Source organism: Mercenaria mercenaria, chromosome 19, assembly GCF_021730395.1.
Source record: "Mercenaria mercenaria strain notata chromosome 19, MADL_Memer_1, whole genome shotgun sequence".
Classification (NCBI taxonomy): domain Eukaryota; kingdom Metazoa; phylum Mollusca; class Bivalvia; order Venerida; family Veneridae; genus Mercenaria; species Mercenaria mercenaria.
This window is the reverse complement of record NC_069379.1, coordinates 26548518-26562031: the sequence shown is the minus strand read 5'-3', so window position 1 is coordinate 26562031 and position 13514 is coordinate 26548518. Positions and strand designations below refer to the sequence as shown.

Genomic DNA, 13514 nt, shown 5'->3' with positions numbered 1-13514 from the left:
ATTACAGAAACTTGCATATAAATCTGAAGCAATTCACTTTAATCCTCATGGCTCTGGATTGTAAAATTTATTGTGTTGTGCAATATAATTTTCTAGAAAAAAAAACAACAATTTTTAGGCTAATTTCAATAATGAAATTAATCTTATATGCTAAAATTGAAAGTTGATGTTAATATGTCGTTTACCATACTTCAATGATTATGACAGATTTGTTAGACCATATTTTTCACATATCAATGTTCTTCACAACTGTGAATAGTACGATCCTAGTATTCACACATATTTTGTCAACAATTATGTATGAACTCGTATACAAAAACGTAATAAAATTTTCACCTTTCATACTGTATTTGCTTCGAAAATAAAGATCTTTCGGCAAAAAATTAGGGACCAATGGAGATGTGGTAAAAATATTTGTTCGATATCTTAAGGAAAATCAATAAGCCCTTTTACTGTTGGACGCTATGTTTTCCTCTGTGATTGTGTTTGATACTGGGACTGAGCAATTTCTTCTAGAAGAAGGGGATACAGTCAAACCTGCTTAAGAGACCACCTGTATTAAGCAAACTCCTGTGTTATATGACCTTTAATTTTATGCCCCTCTATAGTGCATTTGAACCTGTATTAAAAGACCACCTGTCTTATAAGACCATTTTTCTGCTATCCCTTAAGTAGTCTCTTAAAACAGGTTTCACTGTATATTGTTTTCCTTTGTGATTATGTCTGACACTATGATAGTTCACTGGGACTAAGCAGTTTCTTCTAAAAGGAAGGGACATGTTGGATAGTCAGTAGTCTGGTCGGTAGACAATTTGATTCAGACCTATATCTAGGGAACACTTAACCCATTGTTTGCTGGCCTTCAAATGATATTTGTCTGTGCTCAGTTGGTGATCTCTATTGTTTTGGTGTTCTGTGAAACAAATGCCATGGACATTGTCACCTTAGCACTGAAACGGGTTTTCTAATTGTTTACTGGAGAAAGCCTGTATGGGATGATTGCCTGTGGTCAATAGAATAATATTTTAAAGATTCATTTCGAAAAAAGTCAAGAACATAGTGGCATAGACACTGAAAGGTTATAATCATTAGCTGGAGAACGTGTTGGCCTATGGCCATTGAACTTCATAAAACGACTGTTTCAAGGGTCAAAATGATAGTTATCAAGGCGAAAATTCTGGCTTGTGACTGTCAAAATCCTGTGCTTAGTTGATGACCCATGTTTTGGTGTCAAAAGGTTAACGGCAAGGTCACAATGACCTTTAGACTAAGAAGGTTTCTAATCAATAGCTGGAGAACGTTTGGGCCTATATGTATTACATTTCACTATTGTGTGTGGTCAGTAAATGGCCATTATTGTTTCAAGCGTCAGATAGGTAAAGGTCAAGGTCACCGTCGCTCCGAGACTGAAAATGGAAAAGAAAATTTCAAACCTAATTTGTGACAGCGACAACTTGTTTCATTTCCGGCGAGCTTATATGAAGAAGTAGCATTGGATGGTATTTGGCGGTCACTGTTACTAAAAATAGAGAAATGGCTTCCACCCAATATCTAAAGTTTGGGTACACTTGTTGTCGGTGAACTTGCTGTTAAGATACATTTTATCAAACACAATAGTTGAGAATGTATCTGAGGGTCACTCGGGTCACGATCAAGGTCACTATTAATAAAAGTAGAAAAATGGTTTCCTCTAAATAACTTTTGTTTGAAATGAAAGAGCTTAAATAATCTGCAGAGTTTGAAAGTTCGTCTGTAGCGCCGTGGTCTACAGCAATGAGTCAAGTGATCTTTTGTGCTGTGGAACAGATGGATTGCGTTTTAAATGCCAGTAATTGTCATTTTAATGTCAGTAGGTCAAGGTCAAAGTTACAGTTACTAAAAAAGTTTTTTTCACCGTGATCATCAACCAGACTGAATACGGTTTCAGCTCATTACCTTGAGAAGATTTAGACCTACAGTACGACAAGTGTCTGTGGTCAGTAGATGAACCCTATTGTTGTGAAGATAAGTAGGTCATAGGTTGTGGTCCAAATGATCTCCAGTGTTTTAATAATTTTGCTCATATAAAGAAGTGACAAATGTCATTACGATGTTCAGTGTTGTTGTATTTTCTTGTCCTTTGGGATCATGGAGTTTGGGATCATGGAGTCCATTCAACATATGTGTAATAGAGTTCCCATTAAGCCGGTGCTAGGGGGCGTGAGAGATGTTGCACATTTCATTACCTTTCTTGAACAGACTCAAACCGAGTCTGCTATTATTATTTTTGGTTGCATTCTTTGCTTCCAAAGGATCTTCTTACAGATTTTATGAATATTTTACAGAAATTTCTTACATAAGAAATTCTTAAACTAACGCAAAGAATATGAAATTAATATAGACGTTTTTCTTTTAAAGCGGCTTGAACCTGACCTGCCGGCCGGTCTGTCTGCTAACCTACCTGTCTGTCTGTCTGTTGATTGGTAGACATTTTGGTTCCTGATTTATAAATGGAGAACGCCTTGGACTTCATAAGATGATTGCCTGTGGTCAGTTTATTACTCTAATTAGGAACAGCAGGTCAAATATCAATGACAGACTGAAAACGGTTTCAGCTCAGAAACTCTTAGAAGATTAGGCCAACAGCAGGATTATTGTCTGTGGTCAGTAGTTGACCCCTATTGCTTTAAAGATATGTAGGTCATAGGACATCGTTAAAATGACATTCAGACGGTTTCCGCTCAAAAACTGGGGAAGACTTGAACCTTTAGCAGTAAAACTTCCCAGGACGATTGCCTGTGGTTAGTATATGACCCTACTGTTTTGTGGTTAATGATCAAGTTCACAGTGACCTTCAGACTTTAATCACTTTCTGCTTAATAAGCGGTCAATCTTATATAGACTACCATAATAACTTTCTTTGTTTATTGGGCTTTAAAGGGCAATGAATGCCTGACAATAAGTTAATTATATATAAAAGCCATCCTCAAGCCCTGCATAACGCTGAAAGAATTTTTTAAATCGGACCACTATTGAAAACGATATGGCAATTTGAAATTTAAGAAAATTGCTGATCATGGAGGCAGTGAGGAGGCGGCCATGTTAGTGTGTTTTGACGTCATTTACACAATTCTGAATTCTTTTTTAGCAAACAACCTTTTAAATAGGTTAATTTCATATGTTTCTTGAGTGTAAGATGTAAAACATGGTAATTTCTTTCATTTTATCTGGAAAAGGTAGAGAAATTATTTGACAGGAATAAGTAAATATAGTTCAAATACGTATCTAGAAGTTCAATAAATCCGACATTTTGTTTTTTTGTTATCATGGAAACAAAATGGCCGCCATTTTGATGAAATATTGAAATGCCCGTAACTTTCTCATTTTTTGAATTCTTTCACTATTTTGAATGATTTAAGAAATCCTAGCAGTTTGAATTAACATAAGAACAAGATTGCTTTTCCCTTTAATTATGTTGATTGACATTTACACAATTTGTACTGCAAGCAGGCTGGAAGGAGAATAGAAACACAAAAAACGGCTTACATTTTATATTTTGCCAAAGGCATCATAATCCAAGACAGCGATTTGGGATAACAATTACAAAGTTTTAAATTATTCTACTTAACATAAATATATAAATACACAAGCACAATAAATACATGAGAGTATAAAGCAATAATATATAGGGACAAAATGATGAGTCTGGGAAAGATAAATTACTAGAATATTAACAATTATCACACAGTTGAACTAAAATAAGTAAGATAGAAGAAAACGTTATGATTACAAAATATGTATATCAATATATATGATAAAAAGATAAATAAAATGTTGGATATTTTCTAACCAGCCAACGGGCTAAAGCCATGTGGCATTAAAGACAGCTCTTTGGTAAACACCTGAAATTCAAAGCTCATAAGCAGGTAATGTGGTATACATGCTACCTTGGCCTAAAACTCTAAAAAAAGCTTCACAATGAATACAAGAAATGTCACTTTGATTAATAATGTTTGCTACTCTGCTAACTGGATTCAGTTCAGTCCAAGTTTTTAGCACAGTTGGGATAATTTTGGGACGTTCGTTTTTGTGAGCTAATTTTACTCACGTATGCCTGAGGAATTTTCCTATATTCTCAGAAAAAATAGGTTCAATCTATGACTGAAATTACTTTAAAATTTATAAAAAACCTTATGTAAATGTTGCGTTATATACTGTATGAATTGTAGTAAAAACTGACTTAAGTAGAGAAAATATAGTAAGTTAAACAAGAGATTACATTTTTAGAAAAAATCAACAGTAATGAAATACCTTACTGAAGGCTTAACAAAAGTTTTCCATATACCTTAAATGGAATAAAAGACACAGAAAAGATATATAAAAGTTGACGCGTATGACATTTCGTATGATTACGTATTATCGTTGGGCAATGCTGCATTCTTCGAACGAACATGGCTTCCCGTATTTACCAGAAAATGCCGAAGTTGCATACGGAGAAAAAGTCATTTGCCGATTATGATTATAACGTTGGTTTGTAATGGGAACAATATGTAGAAACAGTAAAAAAAACAAATAACAGAAATTATCACATTTAGTTATCACAAATGTACATCACAATAATTGTTCCTCAGTCTGTAAATGTTTGATATGACAAAGGTAAAGCTAAAATCTACACATAAAATCAGTGCAATGAGTTAAAAGCAAATATGAATTAAATTCAAATTTAAATAAAAAACGAATAAAAGGCCGTTGCCAGTAATAAGGACGTCGACAGGTCAGCGTATGTACTTCATCGTCTATTTTATGTATAATTTTCAATTATCTTACGATAAAAAACCTGAATTATCTGTAGTATTTATATATTATAAACAAACATAATACTATGTATGTTATCATTTGATATGGTTTATACTTCTTGTAAAACTATTTCGCATGCTTTACATAAAAGTCTAGCTTCAAGGTTTATATATTGAAAAAATAAATAAATATGTCTTCTGCCAATCTGTTTTTCAACAGTGCTTGACACTGAACACCAAATACATCTGGTTTGATCCATGTTAGATTAGCTAAGAAGTGCACAAAAAAAACAATACATACATTAATATTAAATTAATCATTTGATTATAAGTCCAATCACTGACTTGGTTCTCACTAGCGTCGTTTTCGACCTCCATTCAACTGGACGTTTTCAGTTTCACTGTGTAGTCTGTGTCGATTTGTCTGAAAATAAGAGTTTGTGATTTTTTTTTGCTATATTTTACGAAGTTGTGTTTTTCTGAAAGTTTAAATACCCAACCTCTCAAAATCCATTGGTAACATTTTTATCATTGTTATTTTGGCGGCCATCTTGATTTCAAAATGGCCGCCTCAAATTATGCGTTTTTCCATTTTCTTACCACTTAAATTTCTCTAAAATGTACTCTATGCACTTTGTATGTTACATAAATGCTAGAGTGTATTCAACAAGAGTTTAAATGGAACATTTAATTCTATCTTGTGTGTTTTAAACAGGAGTAATTGGTGCTTAAAGGGAGATAATTCGCTTGTAATGTTATAATTTTAGTATAATTTGCAGTATCTTCAATATACAGATATTACATGAACAAAATACATTTCTTTATACAAAATATGTCTAAATTAACCATACTGCATGTCTTTTAAGGTAATCTTTACAATTTAAAGCATAGCGATAACATGATAAAGACAAAGTCTTGAGAGGTATATAACAAAAATGTGTATTTTCTTCTTGGCATCCTATATTATTGAAGTTATTCAGTTATCAGCAACGCGATTGCATTTATTACATTAAATAAGTCAAGGTAAACTTTGTGTGTTGTTATCAGTATTTATCTTTTTGGTTTAATTAAAAGGGAGATAATTACAAAATGTGAAAAATATATCCAGATATTCTCCATTTTGGGACTTCAGTTATGACCAACAATGCTTTATTATAAAACTTTAACTTGAATAAAATCAATAGGAAATACAGGGAAGTAATTTCAAGATAATTTGTTGTTATTATTATCAAATGTTCATTTTGTAGTGTTATACTTTTATTAAATGGCGGCTGCCACAGAGCAATGCATGACTGAGTGCTTGAATGGCCTTCCTTTACCATTCATAGCTGGACAGTGACTTCAAATAACTTTGCCACCACTTATGTTGTGTTGAAATCCTTCAAGTGACGTAAAATTCTTTCAGTTAAGTTAGCAATGCAGCTATTTACCGAAGATTATTGGTTCTACCCGGGCATCTGCCCATGCCTATAATGGCAGGCGTCTGGGCCTTCCTTTACCATTCAGAGCTGAAAGATAGCCATATTCCTAAATTGTTTTGGTGAGACATAAACACTTAAATTAAACAAAACATCATGGCCCACTTCTTAGAGACAACTCTTATGTTGTACATAATTATATATGTTTAAAGTTTTACATCACATTGACACATTGCTGGATAAATGGCAACTTTCTGTAATTGTTGAGGAAGACTAACGTGCGCCCTTCTTGGCATTATTTCGGGCATATGTGGGCACCTGGTTGAACCGCTGACCTTTCGCAAGCAGGCTGGATGACTCATATGATGACCAAAGCAGGGTTCGAACCCTCAGAGACTATGGTCTAGTGATTTGATACTGACATCCTTCACCACTTGGCTACAGAGGTACCTTGCTAATTGTACTAGACGACCAGTTAGATTGTCAAAAATAAAACATTACATGTATTTACATTTCTGTAAAATGTAATGTGTTATTCAATGAGTTAATTATGGTTATTTTAAAAAAAATAAGTTTCTACATAAGTAGAAAGATATTTCCCTTCTTTTCTTGCATTAATGGTTTCCAGTTTTTAATACATGTAGTAAATTATTTATATATAACTGGGTATTCAATTTGTATGTCAATAACGTCCTTTTAAATGTAGAAAAAGTTCGACATTAACTAGACCAAGATGAATGATATATAATTACAAAAGAGGACCAAAGGCCTTGAATTTGGAAGAATAAAGTGAAGTACCAATGTAAAATCGGTGATGCTCAGCTAGAGACAATCTTAACTAGAAATGAAAATATTTATACATATCAGCATGTGTAGTAAAACTTTTCCTCATCTCAGGAATTTCATACATACTAAAAAACCTTTTAGACGTGGTTGCTTACCATTTCTTAATTCCACATGAGGTCAAGGAAGTAAAGACACTTCAGTTTTGTTCTGCGGCATTTTCTTTCTAGTCTCAATAGATAGTCGACATTTCAAGTAATAGTTAAACCAAACTGGTAAATACAATATAGAAAGGAAGTAGATTTGAAGATTAATTCCCCTACAAGCTTACTAAGTTCCAACGTTATTGCCATATCTACAGTTGGCAAGCCATTAAGCTTGCTTTGTTGAACAAATGTTTACATGTATTTAATTGTAAGTGGTAGCGCTAAAAAATGCAATTTTTCCTAAATAAATGTTATAATAAGGACCCATTCATTGGGTGATTGTAATACTTAAGTTCCCTTTTTGCAGCTGTAAATCCTCAGTTGTCTGAAGATATTGGATTAAATAAGACTGAACTCATCAGATCCCGAAAGAAGACATATCAAATGTTTCTGTTTGTGGAAAATATATCATTTTGTAGTTAAACTGCATATATTTATTCAGTTTGACTGATACCTTCCATAGCATAACAATGGATTTCTAATTCATTTATATTTTGTAGATGACTGGGACTATAATAGTTACAGTTAGAATGAAAGAGTTATCAGATACTTAAAGTAATTTAAAACTGCTAGTGAGAATTTATGTTGCCTTCTACAACAGTATCCCTGTTTATGAAACTATCATATTTTATTTGTAGCTGGCTTCCTGTATTAGATTTTGGAAAAGCTGCACTCTTACCTGTAAAGTTACAATTATGTTTAAATGAAAAGAAAATCAGATAACAACTCTTATTTCATCACCATTATCCATATTTGTGTTTTCTTACATTACAACAGGTATTCATTGCAGTAGGGACTTTTTTTCTACATCCTGTCAATTCAGATCTATAAATACAACGTCTTTAGATAATTTATACTATGTTTAAGATGAATGTCTTAAGAATGTATTTGGATAAATATACTACTTCTTTTACAGAATGACCACATTTTACCATTTAAAAATTAGATGTATAAAAAAGACGATTTTCTACCTATAATTTCATTTGAAAATTATGTTTTTCATGTATATAAAATCAATACTTGATTAAAACTTTAAAGAAACCTTATAAATACAATTCTTTACTATTTAGAAATATAAATTTCTATTTCTTAATTAGAAAAACAGGTTTATATGAAGGCTAAATTGAATATATAAGGGCATACTAACTGAAATATAGCAGCCACTTTGAAATTCAAGATGGCCGCCACACTGATGGCCAAAAAAAATGTTACCAATGGAATTCTTAAAGAGTATCACATAAGGTTTCACAAAAACATAACTTTTCAAAATATAGGAAAAAAAATCACAGGATCACAATTTACCACAGGCTAGTACGTCTCGATGTTTTTCCGACCAATCATTGAACCATATTTTCATTTCTTCGTAGGAATTCGGGTCCTTGCAGTAGACGCGAACCAGTTGTTCTGCAAAATTCTTCGGCAGTAACAGAGATACCTTGAACGAAAATAAAAGAACTGACCTTTACAAATGACAAATCTCATAATGATAAACAATTGTCTGGAAACAAGAGCTCGTAGATCACGAAATGCTCCCCCCCCCCCCCCCCCCCACACACACACTTGAGGCGTTCAGTAACTGCACAAGGATTATAAATTATTTGGTCACTGTGTACAAAAGTTGTTTTGTTCTGGGTCAATGTGACCTAGACCTTTGACCTACTGACCTCAAAATCAATAGCGGTCATCTGCTGGTCATGATCAACCTCCCTATCATGTTTCATTATCCTAGGGCCAAGCATTCTTGAGTTAACAACCGGAAACAGTTTAACTGTTGTGAGTCACTGCGACCTTGACCTTTGACTTACTGATCTTTAAGTCAATAGGAGTCATCCGCTGGTCATGATTAATCTCCTTATCATTTTTCATGACCCTAGGCGGAAACATTCTTGAGTTATCATTCGGAAACTGTTTAACTGTTCCGGGTCACTGTGTTCTTGACCTTTGACATACAGACCTTAAAATCAAGAGTGGTCATTTGCTGCTTATGACCAACCTCCATATAAACTTTCATGATCCTTGGCCCAAGGAATATTGAGTTCTTATCCGGTAATGGTTTAACTGTTCTTGGTCATTGTGGCCTTGACCTTTGATCAACTGATCTCAAAGTCAATAGGGGTCATTTGCTGGTAATAACCATCTCTCTATCAACTTTCATGATCCTAAGCCAAAGCGTTCTTGAGTAATCATCCGGAAACCGTTCAACTGTTCTGGGTCAGCATGACCTTGACCTTTGACATACTGATCTCAGAATCAACACGAGCCATCTGCTGGTTATGACCAACCTCCCTATCAACTTTCATGATCCAAGGCCCAAGCGTTCTTGAGTTATCATCCGGCAACGGATTGGTCTGCATTACCGACCGACCGAAAGACCGAACGACATAAGCAAAACTTTACCTTTATTACTCATTTTTCTTATAATATCCTGACGTTTTAAAACTCGTGATAAACATGCAGAACTACCTTCAGGATCATTGAATATTAGACAAGTTTGGACAATTTTGTCCAGTGCAGACATTAAGAAAACTTGTTTTATCAATTTAACATGCAAAATAAGAAAACACGGAGTTTTTGACTATAGTTTTCACTCTGTTTTATTCCATTATCGTTTCGGTCTTAAAATATTTCTATACCTCATTTGTCATGTTGATGAAGTGAAAACTATAGAGTCTTTGAACATTCGATACCACTTTGGGTAAAAACAGTGTTTTACTGTTAAGGCGTAATTAGTTGAACTCGCAAGTCCCTTGTTATAAACAGAATTTAACATTTATATGTTAAAGTCTTAAATATTACATTTTGTTAACGGATGGGCGATAAGCAGTGTGATATATGCACTTGCCACTTGCATTAGTTTGCATTTTATGATCATATTTAAAGGTCAATAGCTCATCTTTCTATAGTTTAAATTTATATCATGCCCAAATTTGTATTTGAAAAATCTACACACCTACAAATCAAAAGTCGAAACGGTATAATGTTTATGTAATGCTGCTAAAACCTGGAAGTTTATTAAACAAATGGCTTTTTATAGACAAGACATTAAATTGTGACTGCATCTCTACATTCGTGGTAAGTTTATGACTAATTTAAACATATTTGATGAAGAGTTTCTCAATATCAATCAATGTCTGATGATAAGGTATAGCATATAACATTTTTAGATAAACAGAAAAACAGACAAAAATATTTACATTTTCTTTGTGTTTTGGCTCTGCCTCATCCGGTTTTTCTTTTGAGTAGAAGTTGACGAAGTCTATTGGATTCAAATGCTTCTTCCCGTAATTGAAATTAACAAGCTTAAAATATATAATATTGTGCTTATAATTGAGACTAACAAGCTTAAAATATATAATACTGTGCTCATAATTGTGGTTAACAAGCTTGCGATACAATATTTTGCTAATAATTGATGCTAACAAGCTTGAAGTATAGTATCTCGCTCATAATTGAAGTTAATAAACATTAAATATAGCAGCTCGCTCATAATTGTGGTTAACAAGCTTGAAATAATGTTTGTTTGTTTGTTTTGGGTTTAACTCCGTTTTTCAACAGTATTTCAGTCATATAACGGCGGACAGTTAACCTAACCAGTGTTCCTGGATTCTGTACCAGTACAAACCTGTTCTCCGCAAGTAACTGCCAACTTCCCCACATGAATCAGAGGTGGAGGACTAATGATTTCAGACACAATGTCGTTTATCAAATAGTCACAGAGAACATACACCCCGCCCGAGGATCGAACTCGCGAACCCGCGATCCGTAGACCAACGCTCTTACCTACTGAGCTAAGCGGGCGAGCTTTGAAATAATGTATACTCGCTTATAATGGAGGTTACCAAACTTGAAATATGGTAGCTCACTCATAATTGATGTTAACAAGCTTGAAATATAGTAGCTCGCTCATAACTGAGGTTAACAAACTTGAAATATAGTAGCTCGCTCATAACTGAGGTTAACAAACTTGAAATATAGTAGCTCGCTCATAACTGAGGTTAACAAGCTTGAAATATAGTAGCTCGCTCATAACTGAGGTTAACAAGCTTAAAATATAGTAGCTCGCTCATAATTGAGGTTAACAAACTTGAAATATAGAAGCTCGCTCATAACTGAGGTTAACAAGCTTGAAATATAGTAGCTCGCTCATAAGTGAGGTTAACAAACTTGAAATATAGTAGCTCGCTCATAAGTGAGGTTAACAAGCTTGAAATATAGTAGCTCGCTCATAATTGATGTTAACAAGCTTGAAATATAGTAGCTCGCTCATAACTGAGGTTAACAAGCTTGAAATATAGTATCTCGCTCATAATTGATGTTAACAAGCTTGAAATATAGTAGCTCGCTCATAACTGAGGTTAACAAACTTGAAATATAGTAGCTCGCTCATAACTGAGGTTAACAAGCTTGAAATATAGTAGCTCGCTCATAATTGATGTTAACAAACTTGAAATATAGTAGCTCGCTCATAATTGATGTTAACAAGCTTGAAATAATATATGCTCGCTCATAATTGATGTTAACAAGCTTGAAATATAGTAGCTCGCTCATAACTGAGGTTAACAAGCTTGAAATATAGTACCTCGCTCATAATTGATGTTAACAAGCTTGAAATATAGTAGCTCGCTCATAATTGATGTTAACAAGCTTGAAATAATATATGCTCGCTCATAATTGATGTTAACAAGCTTGAAATATAGTAGCTCGCTCATAATTGAGGTTAACAAGCTTGAAATATAGTAGCTCGCTCATAATTGAGGTTAACAAGCTTGAAATATAGTAGCTCGCTCATAATTGAGGTTAACAAGCTTGAAATATAGTAGCTCGCTCATAATTGAGGTTAACAAGCTTGAAATATAGTAGCTCGCTCATAATTGAGGTTAACAAGCTTGAAATATAGTAGCTCGCTCATAATTGATGTTAACAAGCTTGAAATATAGTAGCTCGCTCATAATTGAGGTTAACAAGCTTGAAATATAGTAGCTCGCTCATAATTGATGTTAACAAGCTTGAAATATAGTAGCTCGCTCATAATTGAGGTTAACAAGCTTGAAATATAGTTGCTCGCTCATAACTGAGGTTAACAAGCTTGAAATATAGTAGCTCGCTCATAATTGATGTTAACAAGCTTGAAATATAGTAGCTCGCTCATAACTGAGGTTAACAAGCTTGAAATATAGTAGCTCGCTCATAATTGATGTTAACAAGCTTGAAATAATGTATACTCGAAACAAACTTGAAATATAGTAGTTCCCCCATAATTGTGGTTAACAAGCGTGAAATAATGTATACTCGCTCATAATTGAGGAATTTAGTATTACGCTTATTATTGAAGTTAACAAGCAAAATATTGTGTTTCGCTCGTCATTGAGGTTGACCAGCTTAAACTATAGTATTTCGCTCTATTAGTATAACACGCTAATGTGTCAAGTAACGTTTACTATATAACTTAATTGCTAATAACGATAACCATATTTGAAGAGAAAATTATGGGCGCGTACCTCACAATCGTGTAAAACTAGAAGTGTCAGTCTTTTTAGGTGTGATTATACATTGTATTTACCAAAGCACGTAAAGCAAAGATAATCGGATTGTATTGTACGGTATCTCCAAATTTTCTGCGATGATGTGGCGAGATCTTTTTTTAATTATCACATGTACTTATAAATTGATTGTGATTGGACGTCGTTCTACATGCTTTCTGTCATGATACATATTACAAGATCAACTTATCTGAATGATTGGAGTGTAATTAGACAATATCCCACATACTTTCAGTAATTATGCATTTATTCAAATCACCAAATCATTTACCTGCATAAGAGTAATCGGCCTGTGAATGGACGATATCCCACAAGCCTTAAGCGATGTTACATTTGTTAAAACATGTTATTTGAATAATCGGCCTGTGACTGGAAAATCCTACATACTATACTGAGCGATGATATATATTGCTAAATCAACTTATTTAATTAATCAGGTTAGGACTGCACATCCAGTGAAGTTACATCTTGCTAAAACAGGGGGCCTCCGTGTCCGAGTGGTTAAGGTCGCTGACTTTAAATTACTTGCCCCTCACCGATGTTGGTTCGAGCCTCACTCGGGGCGTTGAATCTTTAGGAAGCCATCCAGCTGGTTAACAGAAAGGTAGGTGGTTCTACCCTGGTGCCCGTTCATGATAAAATAATAAACCTGTGGTCTTCCTCCACCATCAAAGCTTGGATGTCGCCAAATGACCTATCAATGAGTCGGTGCGACGTTAAAACCTACAAAAATGCTAAAACAGTTAATTTGAACAATCGACATGTGACTGAACCATTAACTGATTGCATTTT

General features: G+C 34.0%; 1 protein-coding gene across 13 annotated transcripts in view; it reads right to left on the bottom strand.

The window, feature by feature from the left end:
- Window positions 1-3515: 3515 nt before the first annotated feature.
- The window catches only part of LOC128551179 (deoxynucleoside triphosphate triphosphohydrolase SAMHD1-like), a 33464-nt gene continuing 23465 nt past the window's right edge, over window positions 3516-13514 (bottom strand). For 12 of the 13 annotated variants that reach the window (XM_053531707.1, XM_053531706.1, XM_053531705.1 and 9 more), the window contains 3 exons: window positions 10377-10481; window positions 8485-8617; window positions 3516-5199 (listed from right to left, as the gene is read on the bottom strand). In XM_053531707.1, coding sequence (XP_053387682.1) covers window positions 5174-5199; window positions 8485-8617; window positions 10377-10481 — 264 coding nt within the window. In that variant the 3' untranslated portion in view covers window positions 3516-5173. The remainder of the gene's footprint in view (window positions 5200-8484; window positions 8618-10376; window positions 10482-13514) is intronic. The other variant, XM_053531710.1, reaches the window with a different exon arrangement.